This window comes from Magnolia sinica, chromosome 1 (genome assembly GCF_029962835.1).
Source record: "Magnolia sinica isolate HGM2019 chromosome 1, MsV1, whole genome shotgun sequence".
Lineage (NCBI taxonomy): Eukaryota > Viridiplantae > Streptophyta > Magnoliopsida > Magnoliales > Magnoliaceae > Magnolia > Magnolia sinica.
Window position 1 is genome coordinate 112,841,565 of NC_080573.1, and position 23,174 is coordinate 112,864,738.

At 39.9% G+C, this 23,174-nt stretch overlaps 1 protein-coding gene across 4 annotated transcripts in view; it reads left to right on the forward strand.

Annotated features, from left to right (window-relative positions):
* Positions 1-608: 608 nt before the first annotated feature.
* The window catches only part of LOC131254340 (uncharacterized), a 158,913-nt gene continuing 136,347 nt past the window's right edge, over positions 609-23,174 (forward strand). Inside the window, exons 1-3 of one of the 4 annotated variants that reach the window (XR_009175507.1) lie at positions 609-995; positions 18,476-18,664; positions 18,757-21,024. Coding sequence is in view for 3 of the 4 variants with exons in the window: in XM_058255340.1 (XP_058111323.1) it covers positions 18,487-18,664; positions 18,757-21,024 (2,446 nt within the window). In the remaining variant the exon portion in view is untranslated. Of the gene's footprint in view, positions 996-18,466; positions 18,665-18,756; positions 21,025-23,174 lie in introns of all 4 variants that reach the window. The other 3 variants (XM_058255340.1, XM_058255330.1, XM_058255335.1) reach the window with 3 other exon arrangements.

The following is a 23,174-nucleotide window of genomic DNA, read 5'->3' on the forward strand; positions in this document are numbered from 1 at the left end:
TAGAAATGGATAAACGGAATGGATGAAACATATACATCATGGTGGGGCCCACAGAGCACTCACCACCAGCCACGGGGCTGGTGTTAGGGGGAGTAGCCAATCCGTTCTGGTCCTAATGGTAGACCCATATGTCTAGGGAGGCAGTTTGGCTAGGGACCCTACAAGAGCCTCCCAGCTGGTGTCAAAGCTCAATGAGCCTAGGATATATGTCTTTTATGCTGTACATCCGCTTTGCTAACTCATTTTAAGGTACCAGATAAAAAATTAGGTAGATCCAAATCTTATATGGACCACACCACATGTAATCAGTGAACATTGTGTGTACTTACCATCGAAAATTTTCCAGGAGCCACGTAAGTTTTGGATATGTTGATGTTATTGTTTGTACCGAAGTCCGTGGGGCTTAGGAAGTTTTTAATGGTGGACGTCCAATCAATACTGTTTTCCCATTGCGTGGTCCACCGGAGATTTGGATCTACCATATTTTTGGAATCATATACTAAATTAAGATGGAAAAATTGATGGACGGCGCGGATAGAACACATACATCATGGCGAGGCCTACGGAGCCTTGACATAAGCTAGATGGCCGGTACAGGGGTCACCAGACAAACCGCGTCCCTACCATTTTTCCGGTTCTTCCGACTCTACCGTACCATCTTGCAAGACAGGAACGCGATGGGTATAAAAGGGCGCTAAGCGATGGAGGGAGATCGAAACTTTGCGATCGTTTTCTGCAGAGAGATGCCGTTCTCTCCCTCCCTCAAAACTACCACCTAAATTTCCCAAAATACCCTCGGAATTTCATCTTCTTCGGCACCCGTGAAACCCTAGATCGAGCTACAGCTAATACGGTGTAGGCTTCTGCTCGTTCCTCTCATCTTCTCTCATTATCTTCATTGATTTCAGCTCCTCGATTCGGTTACACGTCCCGAGAAATCCAAGAATCATTACTCGGTAGATATTTTGGTCTCGATTTTCCTGCGTGGATTTAAGGTGCATAACCATCTATTATGGATGCTTTGATCATGCAACTTCTTCGATTTTTTCTGATGGATTGGTTTTCCTTAGAATTTTCACAGTTAAGGCGTTTGGCATCTGAAGCTTTTAGATTAGTGATTGAGACTTTTCGTGGATTTTAGACATTGGGTTTTCCGTGTTTGATCCGTTAATGTTGCTAATTTTAAGATTGGGAGTTTGGAGAGTTTTCTTGTAATCTGGAGTTATATGCACTTGTGCTGCATCAGTTAGTGTTGTTCTGTATACACTAAATTGTATATCATTTTCAGCTTTTGGATGTACAATCGACTTGGATTATGATGGTTAAACTGAAACATGATATTAGTGAAGGGTTACGGTATTTTCTTCCCGGGTAGAAATCTTACATTTTTCTTGATGTATTTTAATTGGTTTGTTTTGGGCCAATTTAAAATGAAACTAGTTGTATTCTGCAGCTGCTTATTTGCTCTAAATGAAGTGGGACTAAACTAACTATGGATATGTTGCTTTATCAAAACTTACTTATTACAATCTAAGCCAATTTATACATCCAAATGCAGCCTTAAGAATCTTAAAATAGTTGTGAGTAACAAACATGGAATTAACCTGTGCTTTGGTTGGGAGAATGATGTTGATAGATGGGGTCATACAAAGAGAAGGTTCCGAGCATTATCGGGGAGTGAGCTTGCAGGAATGGAAAAAGAGGCCATAGGAAGGTCACACTTGAGCAGTTGGCTGCACAAAAATGCATTGAATGCGCTGGCACATGATTACTCAACAGGTTTAACATGACTCACTTGCCACCATGGCCAGGCCCCATGCTGCATGCCTGCACATTACCACAAGTGCCACACATGACTCAGAGAGGGGAATTTCATGAATAGTTGATGTCTAGAGGATGCAGTGCTAGATGAACATGATGACCATCGAAGACAAGAGAGTGATGTGAATTGAAAATAATGTCAACAAGGAGCAAGGCCACAAACATTATCCGGAATAACTTGGGTTGGTAGAAAGTAGAAAATGAGGCCATTATAAGCGATACCTGTGGCTGTCGATGTTGTGTTGATAAAATGATTAGAGCCCCATGCTCATATGAATGGTTTTACGCATCAGCCAAATACCTTATGCTTCCTATGAAGCAAATGTCTTCATAGCCCTGTCAGAAGTTCTGTTAAGGAATTGGTTTCATTTTTCCATGTTGCCATTTTTTATGATTATAATTAGGGGAGTACATCGAGTCGAACTGAGTCGAGCTGGCCTCAGGTCGACTCGGCTCGAACACTGGCCGACCTCAACTCAAACTTAGCTCGGCTCGGTCCTTGAGCTTGACTGGCCAGCTCGGCTCGGTTCGGTCAGTAGCTCGGGCTGAGTTCGAGCTAGGATCGAGCCGAGTTCGCCATTGAGGCATTTCTACAAACACCTGAACCGCAACTTCAAAAACCCACTGTTTTACAAACAAAGGCAATGGTTTTATAGGTGTTTTATCAAACACTTTCTAAATAATATAAAAACCAAAAAATGAAAAGAAAAAAAGAAAGAAAGGTATTTGTTTAATGTACATACCTTGCTTGCCACCGGTCAAACCTTCCTTGCCGCCAGCCACATTTCGTTGAGTCATTTTATCAAACAGTTAGTGAGCAACATCAATGGCAAAGTAACCGAGTCACCAAATTGGTTCGATCCGAGTTCGATTCAAGCTAGATTCGAGCTAGATTCGATCCGAGTCGAGCTGGGGCCTGCTGGAACTCATTTTCGAGCTCAAAAAATCAGCTCGACTCGGCTCGAACTCAGCTTCAAACCAAGTCGAATCGAGCTTTTTTGAGTCAAGTCGAGCGAGCTAACCGAGCTAGCTTGGTTCGTGTACACCCCTAATTATAATAGGTTTAGGACTCGAATTTAATTGTCTTAGATACTTTCCTTTTTCCTTTATGGAATCATTTTATTAGATTCAATTTCTAGTCATAGTTTCCCACTTGGTTTAGGTTGGGGCATCCTAGGAACCTCTGGGATTAGGAAGTTCCTTTTGTTCCTTGATTAACCTGGTAGGCCAGAATTTTCTCCTTTATCAAAGAAGCAGGTGATGTGCATGTGGCTGTACAAGTAGATCAGAGAGAATCAAAGACCTCCAGTTTTTGTAACAAGATGAGTTATAAAATCGCATTGCAAATTCTGTGATAGTAGAGTTTGGAGATCAAGATAGGATGAAAGAAGGGTAGAATATGAGAGATTGAGGTAAGGAGAGATTAGAAAAAGGAGGAAGAAGAAGAAGGAGAAAGAGAATAAAAGAATGAGAACAGTCGAGATACTTAGGGCATTTGCCTTCTACCCATGATTTATTAAAACTTTTATAAAAAATTCATATAATCTTATCTTTCAAAAAAAACAAAAAAACATATAACATTGAGTTCCCTTGTCTTTCAGTTGAAGAGGTTGCCTCTCTCGAAGCACCTATATTAGATTCTATGTGTGGAGATAAAGTGCCCGACCTAGACGGCATCTCAATATTCTTCTTTCGGAAATTCTGGTCGATAGTTAAAGTTGATGTTTTGAGATTTGTATCAGATTTTTTTTGAAAGAGGCCGTCTTTCTAAAGATCTCAGCGCCACATTCATGGCCCTTATCCTTAGGATTGAAGGAGCAGAGCAGCTGAAGGATTTTCGGCCCGTTAGCCTGATCGGAAGCCCATACAAAATTCTGGCCAAGATTCTTTCCATAAGATTTTAAAAAAGTCCCTTCTTCAGTCATTTCAGAAAATCCAGTAGCTTTCATCTCAAGAAGGCAGATTTTCGACACTGCCATTATAGCTCATGAAGTATTCGATTCAAGACATCAGTAAGGAAAGAGCGGATTGGTTTGTAAGTTTGATATAGAGAAGGCCTTTGACCATATCAATTGGAACTTTCTAGATTATATGCCTGAGGGGCTCGGATGCAACCCCAAATGGAGAGAGTGGATCCAGTCATGTATTCAATCCTCATATTTTTCTATTCTTATCAATGGGTCTCCATTCAGTTTCTTTAAGGCGTCCAACGACATTCATCAAGGCAACCCTCTCTCCTTATCTTTTTGTTGTCATTGGCGAAGCATTTAGTTTGATGCTCCACAAAGCTGAGGAAAATGGCTTGATTAATGGTTTCAAGGTAGCGGATGCGAGAATACGAGTATATGCGGACGGCACAATTCTTTTTTGCGATGCTAATGTTACGGCGGTTGATAACCTTTGTAAGATTTTTCTTTGCCTTGAAGCAGTTTCTGGCTTATAAATGTTTCTAAATGTGAAATGCCGGGAATTCATGTGGATTGGTTGGAGCTCTGATAGCTAGCAAACGTCTTTGGATGCAAATGCGGCTCTTTCCCCTCTTCTTACCTTGGACTGCGTCTTTGCATTGGGAAACTGGCCAAACACCTTTGGGTTATGCTTATTGAAAGAATTGAAAGAAAGTTGTCATCTTGGAGGCGTCAATATCTTTCTTTGGGAGGTCGGTTGACTTTGATCAAGGCGGTGGTTGCCATTATGCCCATATATTTTATGTCTTTGTTCAAATGTCCCAAGTTGGTCTTGGACATACTAGATAAGTTGTGAAGGGATTTCTTCTAGAAAGGGACCGAGGATAAGACGAAATTCAATATGTTGAATTGGAATGATGATTGTAAGCCTATTAAAGGTGGGATTGGGCTTAAAAACTTGGCCTTTATGAATGTTGCTTTCCTAGGCAAGTAGCATTAGAGATTTGCTTCAGAACAAGGGAAGTTATGGAGGGAACTTCTAGTGTCCAAGTACAATACTCAACCAGGTGATTAGAGCATCAAGTCATCCTCTCTATACCAAACTTCTCATGCTTGGAAGGCGATTCTATCTTCTGAGCACTTATTTTGTAATGATATTTCTTTCTTACTCGGGAAAGGAAATCGAATTCGCTTTTGGGCGGACATTTGGTGCGGAGATAGACCATTGCAAGACCTTTTCCCAAGTCTAGGTTATATAGCCTGGGACTGTCTTTTTTATGCTAATCAATGTTATTCCTTAGTTGGAGGACCTGTTATTTGGTCTCCACCTTGTTGGAGGAATTTGACGGATGACGAACCTGAAGATTTCATTCGACTCCTTGATTATTTGAAGCTTGTGTGGCTGCAACCTCTTGAAGACGATTCCATGGTGTGGAAGGTTCATAGCTCTGACATCTTTTCAGTTCGATCCTTTTATAGCTTGATCTCTAAACCATCCTCTTTACCTCCTGTACCGTATCGTTATTAGTCGTACGGGGCTCCTTCGAGGATTGCGGCATTTGTTTGGCTTGTAAGGAGAGAGAATGCTCACTATAGACAACCTTCAAAGAAGGTCTCCCATTCTTCCAAACATTTGTTTGATGTGCATGGGAGATGTAGAGTTGGTTGACCATCTTTCATCCATTGCCCTTTCACTAGGAAAGTTTGGGAGCACTTTATTCTTCTTTTCCATAAAGCATTGGTGATGTTGAGGTCAGTTGACCATCTTTTATAGGCTTGGCATGGAGGGTCAGAGTGTGGAGCTTGGAAAATTATTTGGAGGCTACTCGCAATGGGAATTCCCTAGTTTATTTGGAAAGCCCAAACTGGTTGTAGCTTCCAAAACAAGAACTCTTCATTCGAAGAGGTTTTTTTTTTTGATGAAAAATGCTGTTTTGGAGTTGGTTGCAAATGTAAAGGTTGTGAAGTTTACTGATCTTGCTTCTTCATTTCTCCTAGTTTCGGGTTGTATTCTTTCCCCGCCTTTAGCAGGCTTTTCTAAATTTCAAGTTACCTCTCAAAAAAAAAAAAAAAAAAAAATCAATCTCAAGAATGCTTTATTACGCAAAGACCCTTGTAATTCTATATCTCAACACTCTCCCTCAAGCTAGGCATTGATATCTATCATGCCAAGCTTATTGAGAATAGACTCTTTGTCTTGACAACTCCCTTAGTGAGAATATTGGTAAGTTGATTCTTAGTTGTTACAAATGGTAGTCACAAATTTCTAGCGATAACTTGCTCATGGATGAAGTGCCTGTCAACTTCAATGTTTTGGTACAATCATACTATATTGGATTTTGAGCAATCTTATTGGCGGCCTTCTTAACATAGAATAACTTCATAGGACAACTAGCCATAATTCCCAAGTCTCATAATTGAATTTTTATACGCACAATAACCTTGCTACACCATGTGCTATGGCCTTGTATTATTCTTTTGCATTAGACTTAGCCATTACAATCTATTTCTTGCTCCTCCACATGAGTTTCCTTTCACAGATATTTGACTTTCGGTCATTTACATCACCAACCCAATCAACATCAATATAGGCTTCAATGTTAAGATGGCCATGATTTGCAAATAAAAGACATTTCCTAGGAGAATTCTTCAAATATCCTAAGATCCTTTCAACTACCTCTTAGTGGGGAACTCGTGTTGCCTGAATAAACTGACTCATCACACTTATTGCAAATGCGATATCAAGTTGAGCAAGAAATAAATAGAGTAATAGGCCAGCCAATCTTTGACACATTTCCTCGTTCTGTAATAACTTCCCCTCACTTTGCCTAAGCTTATGATTGGGATTAATGGAGGAATCTACACCACAAGCACCTAGCTTACTGATGTCTTCCAACAAGTTCGGAGTATACTTTATCTAAGAGTTAAAGATACTTTTATTTGATCGAGCCACCTCTATTCCTAGAAGATAATTTTAAATTCCTTAGATCCTTTATTTCAAATTTATTTGCTAGAAATTCCTCCAGGTCTTTAATTGCCTGAGAATCATTTTCGATCACCACAATATCATTTGCATAAACAACTGCAATGGTCGTCAATAGTCCTCGTCACTTTACAAAGAGAGTGTGATCTGCTTTACTCTTGGCATAACTAGTCCTTTTCGCAGTTCAATTGAACCTTTTGAACCAAGCTTGAGAGGATTGTTTAAGTCTATAAATAGATGTCTTCAATCGACAAGCTTTTCCTTCATTTTTGGGGAATATGAAACTAGGTGAGGGAGCTATATACATTTCCTCCTTCAAGTCTCTGTGAAGTAATGCATTTTTCACATTTAGCTGATAAAGAGGCTAAGAAAAATCAGCAGCCAGGGACAACAATACACTTGGAATTCGTTTTGGTTATTAGAGCAAATGTTTCCTTGTAGTTAATCTCATAAAGCAAGAAGTCTAGCTTTATACCTTTCAATGGATCCATCTTGCCTTGTGTTTCATTATGAAGACCCATTTGCAACGAAAAAAGAAAAGAAAAGAAAAAGAAAAGAACAAACCTCAACACAAAGAAGAAAGGGAAAAAAAGGAAGAAAAAACGACCATACCTTGGGCCGCAAGGGACCCTCGATTAGCGAAAGCTCACACCCCGGGCCGGAAACAAAATATCACTCACACCCAAGGCAGGGGAAAAAACCTACAAGAAAATAAGGGAATAAGCAAGATATAATAACCGAGTATGTGGTCCACAATAAGGGATATGGGTAAGCTTCTCCATGGCTTTACCGCGTGAAGAGACAAATGAGGAGATAGAAGCTTGAGCTCTAGAGAACAAACTGCTTACAACTCTAGCATGGAGGCGCGATTTCCACGAGGAATCTGAAGGAGCAAAAAAGAACTATTGCAAATCTGGTTTGGACACCTCAACTCGAACAATTGAAATATTAGCTTTAAGGAACCTCATCAAGCCAATAGAAATGGAAGATAAAAAAGAAACAATTCCCATGTGCCTTTTTTAAAAAAGAAAAATCGGAGTCCTCATCTCTTCCATCATAACCTCATACAACTTTGGATTAAAAACCACCTCTTGGAATTTGGAGGAAAAAGATAGAAAAGAAACCAAAGACAAGAAAGAATAATTGGTAGGACACGGCCTTTTATGAAACAAACTTAGATATAGGGTGCAAAGTGTCAAACAACCATTCACTCCAAAAGCTCAAGCTGTCAGAGTGTGGTATATCAATGTATATCAAGGGACTTTATCACTTTAACACCCCCCCGCACGTGCGAGGTGGGAACTCCGCACGGGAACATATTGACGAAGGTGGAGGGACACTCACACCATAAATAGGCCGGGCTTAATTTCCCGGTCCCTGGGCCGGACCTGATTTTCCTGACCCCTCGTGGGAGAATAATATATTAGCAAGGCATGTTTGCTGCTCTCGAGATTCGAACATAGGACCTTCCGCTTTGATACCATGTCAAACAACCATTCACTCCAAAAGCTCAAGCTGTCAGAGTGTGGTATATCAATGTATATCAAGGGACTTTATTACTTTAACACAAAGTACATTGATGCTTCCCTTTCCTTAAGGCAATAGGAAGACCATCCTCGAGAACAAAAGTCATGGACAAAAGGACACATTACCTAGTTCTACGAATCCAAATTAGGAGGTGGATGTGCCCAGTGTTCGAGTTGTCAGTATTGTTACAAGTTTTGCTAGCCAGAGATAAAGATATAATATTGTTATCGCCGATAACCGGAAATGCGGGGAAAAAGAGGGAAACATGGGAAAAGCGATGGAATTTTTCAATGAAACTTCATGACATGCCTAAATACACATATTTGCATATTTAGGAATAAAAAAATTACAAAGAGAATGCATTACATAATAAGTTTTCATTTAATTGGACCCAAAAAGCATGCAATGCCATAAAAAATCACTCCAATAGCAACCAAAATGAGTTTATATATTACAAATGCAGATAACATATAATAATTAAGACATGTAAAAGTAAATGAACTCAAAGAGGCCAAATCGAGGATCGATTGGATTATCTGATTAGTGTGGTTTTTGCATGATAGAGATGTACGTCACAAATCCACTCCTATCATCTGTTTTGAAAGACCACCATAGGACGGTGTTCTAAATGTCAGGCAGATCCAAAACTCAGGTGGTGGGTCATACCAACAAAACAGTGGGAACAACGTGTTGAAACCTTCCTATAAGTTGTAGCTGACCATATGATGTTTATATGCCGTCCAAACCGTTAGTACAATTATTACCACTCACATAAATTGTAGGAACAAATACCATCCTGATACAAAATTTTGTCACTGCCAGGTGTTCAATCCCCACTGTTTCATGTGGTATGGCTCCCCAGAGCTTTGGATCTGCCTAATTTTTAGAATCTTGCCTTATTATGGTCTTTCAAAACAAATGGACGGAGTGGATTTGTGACGTACATCCCAATCGCCCCATGCATGGGTCACATGCAATCCACTCCCAATTTCAAAAAGGCGTGGATTGGGTGTTACCTAGGCAATGACTTAGTGGGTGTTACCCTTACTGTAGGGCCCACCTTGATATATTATATAACCACTTCGTCCACCCGTTTTTATAGCCCTTTTTATTTTAGGACATGGATTCAAAAATTAAGTATATACACATCTCATGCGAACCACACCACAAGAAAGAGTGATGATTGAAGGGTAACCATTAAAAACTTCCTGAGGCCCAATGTAAAGTAGATCCGTAATGATTTTTTGCCATCCAACCTGTTGATAAGGTCAACTAGAACTAGATGAAAGAAATATACAAATATTAGCTTGATCCAAAACTTATGTGGCCTACAAAAAGCTTTTAATAGTCATTCGCTACTTTTTCAAATGGTGTGGTCCACCATAGATTTGGATCTGCTTATGTTTTTGGATAAGGTCCTTGAATGAGCCAAAAAAAAAAAAAAAAAACAGATGGGCAGCATGGATGTGGAAAACATTCATCAAGGTGGGCCCCACACTGTAAGGGTAACACCCACTAAGTTGTTACTTGGGTAACAGTTAATCGGCTTCCGTTTCGTAAAGGGAAGGTATTTGATACTATGGCTGCATATGACACTTGATACCTAGCATTTGAAAATGGTACATGTGCCAAATTCTAACACAATCTAAACCATGTTTTCGTTTCATCAAGGTCTGTGTGACCTAATCATGAGGTTGGATGGCAAAAAAAAAACATACAATGGTCCTAGGAAGTTTTTAATGGTGGGAATTTAATCACCACTGTTTCTCTTGGTGTGGTCCGCTTGAGATGCAGATTTGCCTCATTTTTGGGCTCATGCCCTAAAAATATCTTTCAAAATAAATGGACAAAATTGATAAAATATTTATCATTATGATGGCCCCACAGAGCATGGACCCACCATTGGATCTAAACAAGTCGCATGCCCAACGACTTCGTCGGAAGCGAACTATGCGTTGCGTAAATTTGTACGCTTATCGTACCGAGTCAATTTTGTGGGGCCCATTGTGATTTATGTATTTTATCCACCTCGTCCATTCATTTTACCAAATAATTTTAGGGCTTGATCCCAAAGATGAAGCATATCCAATGCTAAAATGGACCACACAACAGGAAACAATGTGAATTGAACGCCTACCATCGAAAAATCATTAGGGGCCACAAAAGTTTTGGATCCATGTAATTTTTGTATTTTACTTTCATCCATCTCCGTGTGATCTTATGAACATCTTGAATGACAAATAAACATCACTGTGGGCCATAGGAAGTTTTCAACAGTAAGAATCATTGTCCCCACTGCTTTCGTGGTGTGGTCCACTCGAGCTTTGGATTTGCCTCATTTTTAGGGTCATGACCTAAAATGATCTTGCTAAATGGATGGATTGTGTGGATATAACACGTACATCATGGTGGGGTCCAAGACGTCCACACGCCATTGTCATGCAAATCCGCTCCTGTAAAAACCATTTGAGAGGCCATTTTCGAACGGAAGCCGGAACCCTCAAAACCCTAAATTCCTGAAAGAAAATCTCTCCAAATCCCTAATCTTTAGCAGATTTTTTGCCCAAATCATCTTTTGGTTTGAAAATTTTGATGTATTCGAAGAAAAAAAGTGAAAAGTAGAGATTAAATTGCACTTACGGCACATTGATCGATCGATTGGCTCACTACAATTTCCGATCATCGATCCTCTTCTATGATTGGCCCACTAACATTTCCTATGAGCGATCCTCTTCTACAGGTATGGAAATCCGCAAGTTTCCCCTTTTTTTGGATATGTTACGTATTTACGCAACGCCCCGATGTTATCGGTCCTTTTATCATCGAAAATGGGTTTTTGGCTATAGTTATCCCGTGAGAGCCTGACAGGGGAAGTAGATACAGAGATTTCTCGCTGATAACTGAACTTTCGCAAAAAATCGATAAAATTGTTGAAAAATCGGCAAGAGAAACGAAAAAAGTGAGTTTTGGTGTTGCAACTCCAGCGACATCGAAATTATCGGTGATAATTCGATAATAGCGCCGATAATTTAAACACTGGATGTGCCTTAGTGGTCACCCCTTTTTGGTGTCTTGAATATACTCGGATTTCCTTCACCATATTAGTCGTGGCATAAGTAGGATATTCTAAATTTCCTGAGGCATCAATTGATAGACTACAAGGAACATGAGTAGGTAGATGACAAGCTAGAAAAAGATGCCTCTCTTCCTTCTCGCTAATCTTCTCTTGAAGAGAGGCGGGCTTACTAGAAAAGAAAGGCATGAATTAAGAAAATGTGACAATCATAATGACAAACTGTTTTTCAGACACAAGATCAAAGCACTTGTATCTTTTTCTAGTGGCAGGATAATCCAGAAAAACACTTTGAATGGCTTTTGATCTAATTTGGTTCAGTTTGGTCCCAAGACACGAATAAAGCACACACATTCAATGACATGAGGAGCAATGAACATAGGTTGATATGGATAGAGAACTTCATAATGAGATTTTAAGTTCAAAACCTTAGATGGCATACGATTAATGAGATGTGGCTGTAAGAACCACATCCACCCAAAAACGTTTTAGAATGTTCATCCCCATCAAGAGACTCCGACCAACTTCAAGCAGATGATGATTTTTCTGCTCAACAACTCCATTTTCTTGATGAGTGTACGGGTAGGAGCTTTGATGTATCATCTACTATCCAAGTACTCACAACGAGCCTTTAAAGTGTTCTCTCACATGATCTGATCAAAATATTTTGTTATTTTTATCAAACTGTGTGAGTACAATTAATGCAGGGGCATTTTCACACCGGGCTCGAGTGGGGTAGCCCGTGGGATGGGGGGACACACTCGGGGTGGGTGACCCATGTGATTTGGGGTACACGGGCGAGGTCTCGTATTCAAGACTCCTCACTGGAAGTGATTAATGCGCATTTCACACCGGGCTCGAGTGGGGTAGCCTGTGGGATGCGGGGACACACTCGGGGTGGGCGGCCCGTGTGAGGCGGTACCCATGTGATTTGGGGCCCACGAGGGGGGTTCGGCCGAGGTCCTAACCCATGCGATGTGGGGCCTGGGCTAAAGGGATTAATCCGCCATACTCTAACAGTTTGAGCTTTTAGAGCAAGTGGTTAATTGTCCCGCATCAACAATTGTATGGAATCTTTAATAATGTGTGACACTTCATCAAGAGTCTTCATAAGATATAACCAAGTACACTGAGAGAAATCATTCACAAATGAAATGACATATCGGTAGCCATCTATTGACACAATAAGAGTAGGCCTCCACACATCGGAATGAACACTATGAAATGGAATTAGGCTTTTATTTAAACTTCCTAGAAAAGTTGTTCTTCAATGTTTAGACAACACATAGACTCCACATGCACTTTGGCAAAACATCAGTATGGATTTCGTGCTTGGGCTTCCCAAGACAATTAAAAAGCACGATTCCATTTTTTGTGGTCATGGACCGTTTCTCCAAAATGGCCCACTTTCTCCCGTGTTTGAAAACCTCAAATGCGTCCAACATAGCCAAGATTTTCTTTAAAGGGGTGGTTCAATTACATGGTTTGCCTAAAACCATAATGTTTGACAGGACGCCCGGTTTGCTAGTTATTTTTGGAAGACATTATGGCACATGATGGGCACGAGACTCCAATTCTCGTTTGCCTACCATGCTTAAACTAATAGCCAAACTAAGGTTGTGAATCGAAGTCTCGGGAATCTACTATGATATGTAGTGGGTGAACACGTTAAAACTTGGGACTTAGTCTTGCCTGTCGCCGAGTTTGCATATAATAGTTCAATTAATAGGTCTACGGGTATGAGTCCATTTGAGATTGTTAGTGATTACAAACCTTGACCGCCCATAGATTTGTTACCTATGTCAGTCACCCATAGGCCCTCAGAGTCAGCCGATGCATTTTCTCATAATATTCATGAGTTGCATGCGGAGATTCGGAGGCAGATAAATGCTAGTAATGAACAATACAAAATTTAAGTCGACTTACATCATAGAATTCAAGAGTTTAATAAGGGTGATTATGTTATGGTTAGGATGAGGTTAGAACAGTTCCCACAAGGTACCGTTAAGAAGTTACCAGCACGCAACGCTGGACCATTTAAGATTCTGAAAAAGGTTGGATTCAATGCGTATGTGATTTATCTTCCACCTTGCATGGGCATTAGTTCAACATTCAATGTGGATGATCTAATGCCTTGTTCAAGCCATCCCATAGACCCTAGTTTTGTTCCAAACCATTGACCAATTTTGTAAATTTTCTTCCCAACCTACACCACCTATGCCCACCATACCTGAGAAAAGAGAAGAAATTGAAGGAATTGTGGATGAGTAAATTGATTCCACTCGAGACGGTGGATTTTAGAGGTAATTGGTGAAGTGGAAGAACAAACCATCATTCGATTGTACATGGTTGATGGAAGTGGAGTTGTAGAGGCTAGATCTAGATTTGTTAGAAAGGCACAAGGGTTTTATCTTGCCCGAGTCGAGCTCTTCTTAGCCGAGGGGAGTTGATGTAGACATCAGACCATTTAAATTATATCAACGTAGGAGGTGTGCGTTACCCTTGTCAATGTGGTTAGATGATGGGTACGGGTCGGGTCTCTAGACGTTGAAGACCTTACACATGTGTTTGTGACGTGTGTAAGTTGCTTGGATGAGATATTTGGACCGTTGGATTGTGAGGATGGTGTGATCGGACCGTTGGATTGTCACGGCCCACCTTCATTACGCTATCATCGGGGCCATTGAGCATATTGGATTTGATTTTATTTTATGCACATTTCATTTATTTGAGTTTTGAGACTGTGTCTGCACATTTTTTTTTTGTGTAAATTTTTTTAACACTTTTAGTAGGGGTATTTCGGTCATTTAATGTAGTTCAGAATTTATAAGGGTGTTTTGTCCTAAACCTCAGAAGTAATGCTATGTTATGTTTATGAAAAAGAGAACTTTTGCTTCTTTTTAAAGGCCGTACGATCCCTGTCTTCGACTTCCAGTGATTGGAAGAGGGCGTGAGGCCTTGGGAAGTGATTTCTCATCTTCTTCTCTCGCCTTCTTTCTTTTCCCAAGGTATTCTCTTCTTTAAAACTCTTTTCTTCCTTTTCTTCTAAATTCTCTAGATTTAGAAGTCGATCCATTTTCTTTTCAATCCAAATCATTAGATCTTGGAAGATCTTGATCCCTATATATACATATTTTGAACTTCTTCAAATCTTAGCACCTAAGGCCCTAGACTTGAACTATAATCAAAGAATCATCTATTTTTATGAATTTTTCAGATTTTCCAATCCAGAAAATTCCTATTTCTTGGATTAGAAAATCCACTTGGATCGTCGGACGGACCCATTGTGAGATAAAAGTCCTACCTTTCGTCGGATCCGACTAAATTCAGATTTTAAGGTTCAATACAACATGTTTGTGATGGATGGTTGTCATCATTATTGAATTTTCCGTAGTTCTTTCTTGTTTCATGATGTATGATGCTGAATTTTTATTGTTAATGCTTGCATAAATTTGCCCCTTTTAAATTCTATATTCATTTAGGGTTGGATTAGGCTGTCTTACACCACCTAGCTTCATTATGGGGCCCAATGGACCCAATTTTGGTTCGTAGCTACGTTAAAGACCCCACATGCATGGTTGTGCTTCTTTGAAGACCTCACACTGGAAGATGCATGTGTGCTGCTTATTTGGAATTGATTGATAGATTTTTGGACTGTTTGGATGTCACCCAGCCTGAGCTGGACCACGTTTGGACGTTACAAACATTCGACCATGCTGTTGGATATCTTGGATACATCGGTTGGGTGATCCGGACCGTTGGATATGTTCGAAGACTCGGATTTAGGTGTACGGCCACTAGTCTGCACATCCAAGCCATGGACACATTGGACCATATTCATCCAAGCTGTTGATCATGTGTGGACGTACCTGTTGCATGTTGGAGATCATCCTTGTGCCGTGTGGCCAGTGTTCGAATTATCTTCGATATTATCGAAATATCTCCAATATTATCTTTATCTCCAACTCAACAATACCGATAACACTGGTAGCGATACCGATAACGCTGGAAGTATCAGAAATTCCAGGTATTAGCAATGTATCGCTAAGTATCGCCAATGTATCAATGTCGCTAATGTAATCGCCAATATTTTCAACTATGTAAATTCTAGGTGTCGCTTGTATTGCTAATGCATCAATATCGCCAATGTATCGCCAATATTTTCGACGATATAAATTCTAAGTAATGCTTGTATCATAAGCGTATCGATGATATTTCAATAATATTGCCAACGTATTGATATCATCAAAATTTTGTTTATTAGAAAAAATTGTATTTTAATTTTTTTTCATGAGCACATGGTTGTATGTAGTGTTCAATTTGTCATTGATAATATTGATAATATCTCGATTTTATCAATATCGCAACATGCACAATATTGAGACTACAATATTTTGTTTTATTTCCAATTGTTGATGATTTCTTGGTGAAATATCATGTGTTGTTGATATTTTACAATATTGATGGATGTTTGGATGGAAGGTTGGATGGTTAAATAGGTCGGATGGGATGGTTGGACTAATTTCTTACAAGTTACAACAACGCATGCTTTTAAGGCTCCATTAAATGGAAACTTGTTATGTATGCATTCTTTTTGCAATTTTTATTTATTTATTTCTAAATATGCAAATATGTACATTTTAACATCTCTTGAAGTTTCATTGAAAATTCTACCGTTTTTCTTATGTTTTCCCATGTTTCCGGTTATCAGCGATATTATCGGCGATATCGATATTGTTTCCGTATCCTTGGCTGACGAAACTTGTAGCGATATCGATACTTCAAACACTGCGTGTAGCACAACTTTATTTTTCAATTTTATTTTAAGTTATTAGAGATTCATATTTTGATCTTGATCGTTAATAGATTTGTATGGTCGAGAATAGTTCTAGACTTAGGGTTTGCTTAGGTTTTCTTATTTATACCTGTTCGAGACTTGAGACTTGAGATTATGAACATATTGAATGAAATTTCTCTACATTGCTTCTTTTGTGCAAGAAAACTTCCTGTGAATGGAATTTGGTGTGAAGCCATTGGAGTGATTCCAAGTTATCTTTCTTGTTCCTATCAATGCATTTCTTTCTTCTCTCTCTCAAACCCCATTTTTCCATCGAGTTTTCTCTCTTCTCTTTCTCAAACCCTAACTCCACCATCATCAATCCAACCCATCACCCACCGAATTGACCCAGCCCCACCACACCGTCCGTACGAATGTACGGACGTGCTCGTACAATGCATGGATCTATCCATACAACGTCCGCAATGTTCGAAATATCGATATTGCGTTATGTATCACACCCTTGGGATACCGATACGTATCGGTTATCGCATGGGATATGTTGGTTGTATTGCGTAATATATCGTTGTTGTTGAAAACATGGGGAAACTTTGGGAAATTGGTCGAATTTTTCAATGGAACTTCAGTGATTTTTAAAAAAGACATCAACACACACTTATAAATCAAAACATTACAAAAAAAAAGTGCACATAATAGGTTTTCTTTGTATGGGGTCTTAATTTATGCGTTGTCGAACTGAATTGATTCAAGTATATTCAAAGTCTATTAAGATAATTTAGAAATGTAAGAAGACGTGTGGAAACACAAATAATACATTCAAAAGCACAAGAAGAATCACTGGATTAGGTTACATACATGTTTGATTTTATGTTTGGACACAGATTGCAACCGATTTGCGAGAAACTGGAAAATTTTGATTTTTTCAATTTTCCGCAACTCAGCCAATCTCCTCCAAATCTCGAAATTGAAGCTCCCAATGTATGATTTTTCATGCAGAACATGAAAAACCAAGGATTTGTAACAATTTGATAGTGATTTAACATGATTTACTAGAAAAAAGGATCAAAAATCGAAAATGTTCACTGGCTCGAACATGTGAGATATATCCCACTACTTGTGCATTTTGTGTTGCATAGGTGGGATACAATATATATCGTGAGATATATTGGCTGATATTGTCGATATTTAAAACACTGAATGCAGCCGAACGGCCTCCCCCCTCATTGATCATTTTCTCGTCTTATTTATTTTATAAAACCCTAACCCTAGCCATAGCCTTTTATAAAACCCTAAATTCCCAATTTCTTGATTTCCAAACCCAAACCGTAACAAAGCGCAAGTGGATCCTCGAATCTAGAATGGATCCTATGCTAGATGGAAGTTGTACCTTCTATTGGGCCATGTCCGATCCATAGCCTTAAGGTTCTATTTTGCAGGATTGTGATGTGATCTTGAACTTGAGCTTAATTGAATATTTGATTTCTCTAAATTTGTGGTAGATTGGCTTTATTTTAATGCTTTGATTTACTCAGGTAGTCCGTTAATTAATTTATTTTCATCATCCTAATTTAGGCCATCCGTCCTGCATCACTTTGTGTGTGTGCGTGCATGCGTGTGCACTTGGAATTGACAATCAGAGTCTAGGCTGTGCGTGCGTGTGGGTGTGCGTGCGTGCTCGCACTTGGAACTGACAATCAGAATCCAGGCTGTGTGTGCGTGCACTTGGAACTGACAATGAGTCCAGGCAGTGTGTACACGCATGCAGTTGGAACTGACAATCAGAGTCTAGCCAAACTGTGCACTTGGAACTGACAATCAAAGTCCAGCTGGACTGTGCTGCCTTAACACATTTCTTTCTTTCTTTTTAATTAATTAATTAATTAATTTTTTTTTGTTTGACATGGAAGGGCAATACAATTTGCATCACATTGAATCAATCTGCTCTTCGATCACTGCCCAGTCTTTTCCTTCTCTTATTCATTCAAACGTATATTATCATGTTTGAATGTACAAAGTCCAAGAAAATTATTAAATGATGGGTGTGTATATCACTTTTGCAATGCAAGGCATTGTTCTTGGTTCTAAGAAATGATTATCGGGAAGCTAAAAAATGGAGCAAAAGAGCTTCATGATGAATAGTTGGGAAGCTGAGATAGCAGATGTCAATTATAGTGAAGATGCATGAAAGTCATGATCCTCTTTATAATTCTTTAGTTATTCTCAACAGCTATACTGAACTTCCTACTAAAACAGAAAAACTCATGTATCATTGCTACTAATTTAACTAGTTCTCTCTCTCTCTCTCTCTCTCTCTAATTTTCCCATTATTTTTCTTTCATTCTTCTGAAACTGCTTAGTCATTATAGGTAGAATTCAAATGGTTATTCCTTATGAGGCTGTAGATGGTCCTGCGGTAATGCAGTTGCGTAAATGGAGCGAATCGCAGGTTCAACTCAACCTTTCAGAATTCCATGAAGCTTTTCTCTCTCCAACAAGGGAGCTATTGCTGTTGCTTTCATATCAGTGTGAAGCCTTGTTACTTCCTTTGATTGCTGGTAAATATGCCTTCCCCCTTTGTAACCTTTTCCCTATGGGATTGTAGGAAGTTCTCTTTATTTTTCTCAGGTTCATTTTGTTACATCCTCAGGGGAAGTATCTCCTTCCATATCAATAAATGGAGATTATTCGGACAGATACTATTCTGAAGGTCTTCAGAAGCCAAGTACTTCACCTTTTTGTTCTCCTGAATGGACAGCCTCAGGCAGGTCAGATTCATTGTACATTACCCCATCCACATCTGAACCTGTAAAAACTGTACCTGACAAGGCTTTTTCACATCAAAGAAATCCTTCAACATCTAAGCAGTACCCTGTTGTTTGTGATGTAAAGTCATTGGCTTGGGGTCACTGCGGGGATGCATACGATCAGCGTAAGGATTCTGTTTTTAAGGAACTCCTTGTTGTTTCTGGTAATCATGGTGTTACTGTCCACGCTTTTCGTTACCTGGATAAAAATAATGAAATGATCAAATCTGCTCCCAAGGATGGGCTTGTGCGAGGTAGGTGGGTGGAGTGGGGGCCTTCTGCTGCTTCCATTTGCAATCCGCAGGCAGAGGAGCAGCTCTGCTCTTATCCCCAAAGTTCTGAAAGTTCCTGCAAAGTAAAGTGGGCCTCTAGTACCAAGGGAAATCAACAGGATGGTCATGGTTCAGCAGGTCATGATGACTCTTCAGATAGCAGTTCCACACCAAAAAAATGGTTTCGAAGTTTCCTTGCTGAAGTTGAAACTATCAAATCTGAGGGCAACTTTTTGGCCAGGTTCCCAGCAAAGTCTTCATTTCCTCATTCTGCGGAAGTTGTTTCATTTGCTATTACTTTTAGCAATTCTATATTCTTGGATTTCCTTTCTTGTGCGAATCCTGTATCAAATGCAAATGAAAACCAGAGGGAAGATACGATGTTAGGACAAGTGGTTGATACATCAATATATCCATTCACATGTTCTTGTGTGTTCTCCAGCTCTTCATACCGTTTAATTGGTATGGTTCTGACACTACCAGAACCTGTACCCATCGACATTACTCAGGAAGGTGGACAGAATACAGGCAGGAATGTTGTAGTGGTTGCTATGCTTTATCAGTGGGGGATACAGTGGGTTTCTTCAGTTGACCTCCCTGATTTTTCTCCAAAATCGGGGCCGGAATTTGAATGGATGGACTTCAAATTTTCTGAGGAATATCTTCTTTGCCTCAACAGTTTAGGCTTAATCCTAGTTTGGGGTGCAACAACAGGAAAATTGGTTGCTCGTCTTGATGTTTTACAGTGCTGTGGAATGAATGGAAAACCACCCTCTGGAGCGCAACATTCAATGCCATCCATAGAGGGTGCCGTGGCTCCCGATAATACTGGCACACAGGTTGAACAAGGTAATGAAGTCCATGAGAAGACAAATCACCTTGCTGGAGGATACTTCTTCACTAAAAGAATCTTCAAAAAGTTGATGGTGGCCTTGAATTCTTCGCACTTTGCTGCTGTTGATGAGTGTGGAGTAGTATATGTAATTTGTGCAGATGACTTTATTTCAGAAAAGTATTATCCAAGTAACAAATTATCACACTTCCATCATGGTGGGTTTGGCATATTGGCTGGATGGAAGGTTGCAGGTTCTGAGATAGGTGGTCAGAGAGTATTTTCTGATCTTTTAAAAGGTCAAGGTTCAAAGATTTCATGGATGGAAAATGATAAGTTTCCATCAACAGACCACAATGATGATGTTAAACATTGGAAGGAGCTAAAACGGCATATTCAGGGTGGAGGAAGCCAATTTGATTCCTTGAATGGTTTTTCCAGTTCGTCACAGGAAAAGGGTCTCCGTAGTCCCCTGTCAGATATTTCAACTATGCCCATCCGTAGAATACTTCTTCCTATATGTGGATTTGACAGGGGGGATTCTATTTATTTTTCTCCGTTTGGAATCACTCGACTTGTTAAATGCAATGTGAAGGATCAAAGGGGTTTTAAAATTGCTCATTCCCGTTTAACTGTTGCTTCATCAGTTCTTGATGAAGGAGGCTTGAATTCATGCAAGCACCCCAACAAGTTCTCTCTCCTTGAGCAGGAACAAGTCTTTCCTGGACAGGCTATTGGTTGTTCATTTCAAGGAAATTTCTATGTGATATCACAAGATGGTCTCTCTATTGTTCTTCCCTCAATTTCAGTTTCATCAAGCATGCTGCCTGTAGAATTAATCGGATACTGGCGACCGAGTCTCAGTGTGTGCAGTGGATATCAAGCGGAAAGTTTCTTGGAAATTAAAGAATCTAAAGAACTGTGGCCATCTTGGAAATTAGAGGTTTTGGACAGGGCCCTTCTATACGAAGGCCCAGAAGTGGCTGATCGCCTATGTTTGGACAATGGTGAGAATGGTTTATTCTTTGTTTGGTGTTTGATTTCAATCATTGTTAGTAACTCTTTCTGGTTATTTAATTTAATTTACAAGATGTGTACACTTAACTACGCCTTTTACTTGTTATGTACTAGATGAGCATTGTTTCTCCTGTATAGGCCATGAAGCTTTTGACTCTTTACGTTGTGTAATCCCAATCATTTAGACCACATGTTTCTTTGCAGAATTCTTGTATCAGTTATTCATTCAATGTTTGTGCTTGCATATTGTTCTCAATTCTATGATCCTATGCAAAAACTAAATCACTTTTTTACTTTAACCTTGTTGACACCTGCACACAGCATATGAGATCTATGCCTGTGTACCGTTGCCATCCTTAAAGGCATGCTTCCTCCCTCAATTTAAAGGTTCTAGATTGATGTAGTGTGTTCTATGAATCCAGAGGTTGTGTACAATGTACATGCATACGAGGATTTGGACACATGATCCACTCTCGCTCCTGCTGTATGGTATAAGTCCTCTTGCATTTCATGTCCTTGCATGTGCATGTCTGCGATCACCATATGTCGTGTCTATACTTATGATCCACAAGATTGCACCTTTTTCTTTTGTATCTTTTCAATCAGTGAAGTGTATCCTGGATCCAATACCCAGACAAAAAACAGCATCTTAGATCATGATCATATGGCAATGTTGTAGTGGTGATTGACTTTCTACTTGTAAATTTCTATGATGAATTGTTGAATCATATGCAACGTAATGTAAGAAAATTGAGAATAAGGCATGTATTATGCAACGTTTCTTCCTGTTTCTTTATTTTCTTTGTTCTAATTTTTTCTACTCTCAAGAGTAACATGTCAAAATTTAGTTCATGATTTTTCCTATTCAAAGTAACATGTCAAAATTTAGGTTGATTGAGATTGAGTTTTCTCCGTTTGGAGGAGAACGATGTGCTAGGAAGGACGTCGGTGGGAAGGATGAGCTAGGAAGGTTGTCGATAGGAAGGACTTCAAGAGGTTTCTCTCGAGCAGACGAGAGAAAGGTTCGGAGCAAGTCGGCTAGTAATCTGTGCGGTTGAACGAGAGGTAGTTATTGTATGCGAGGGGAGAGCTCACGCAGGAAGAAAAAGGGGGATGGATCCCAGATGCCTTCATCGGGGAGGGTGAACTCAGGCTCGGATAGCAAAGACGAAGGAGATCAGCGATCCTTTGGCAATTTAAAGGGGAAAAACACAGTGGACGACAGACTCAACACCTCAAGGGGGGACAAGCAGTCATTAGCAAGGTCTCCCGTATTCGTTACGATACGACCATGTCGGACGATACGTAATGGTAATGGCCGACACCGTTACGCAATACGGGGTCGATACGTAACGGTAACGGCCGACACCGTTATGCGATACGGGGTCGAAACGGGCACCCCCCCCCGATTTTGTGACCGCAACAGCCGTTACGGGGCCGTTACGCACGTTACGGGCCATAACTGCCGTTACGGTCCCATAACGACTGTTATGGGCCTAGAAAATAGGGGAAAAAAAAACCAGAAAAAAACATACTTGGTCTTCTTCTCCTTCTCCTTCTTCTTCTTCTTCTCCTTCTCCTTCTTCTTCTTCTTCTTCCTCTTCTTCTTCTTCTCGCCCTGCTGCGGCTGCGGCCCGAGCCTCCTCCTCCTTCTCTCTCTCTCTCTCTCTCTCTCTCTCCCTCTTCTTTCCCTCTTTTTCTTTTCGGTTTCCCTCTCCCTTTTTTTCTTTTGAAATCGGAAGAGGATTGATTGGTGTACCACACACTAGTATAGCTGCTATAGGTGCGTGTCATGCTAAGATGAGCGATGCCACTCCTCGAGCTCCGAGTTGTACGAATGGTTCAAAGGAGATCAAAGTTACATGGGCTCCACAGTGATGTATTTATTATATCTACACCATTCATCTACTTTTAAATATCATTTTAGAGCATTAGCCAAAAAATGAATCGTATCCAAAGATCGTCTGGACCACACCAAAAATAGCAGCGGAGATGATGATTTTCATCATCAAAAAATTCTTAGGCCCACCATAACGTTTATTTTCCATCCCATCTGTTCAAAAGGTCAAAAAGACCTGAATGAAGAGGAAAAACAAATTTCATATTGATCCAAAAGTTCTGTGATCCCAAAAAGGGTTTC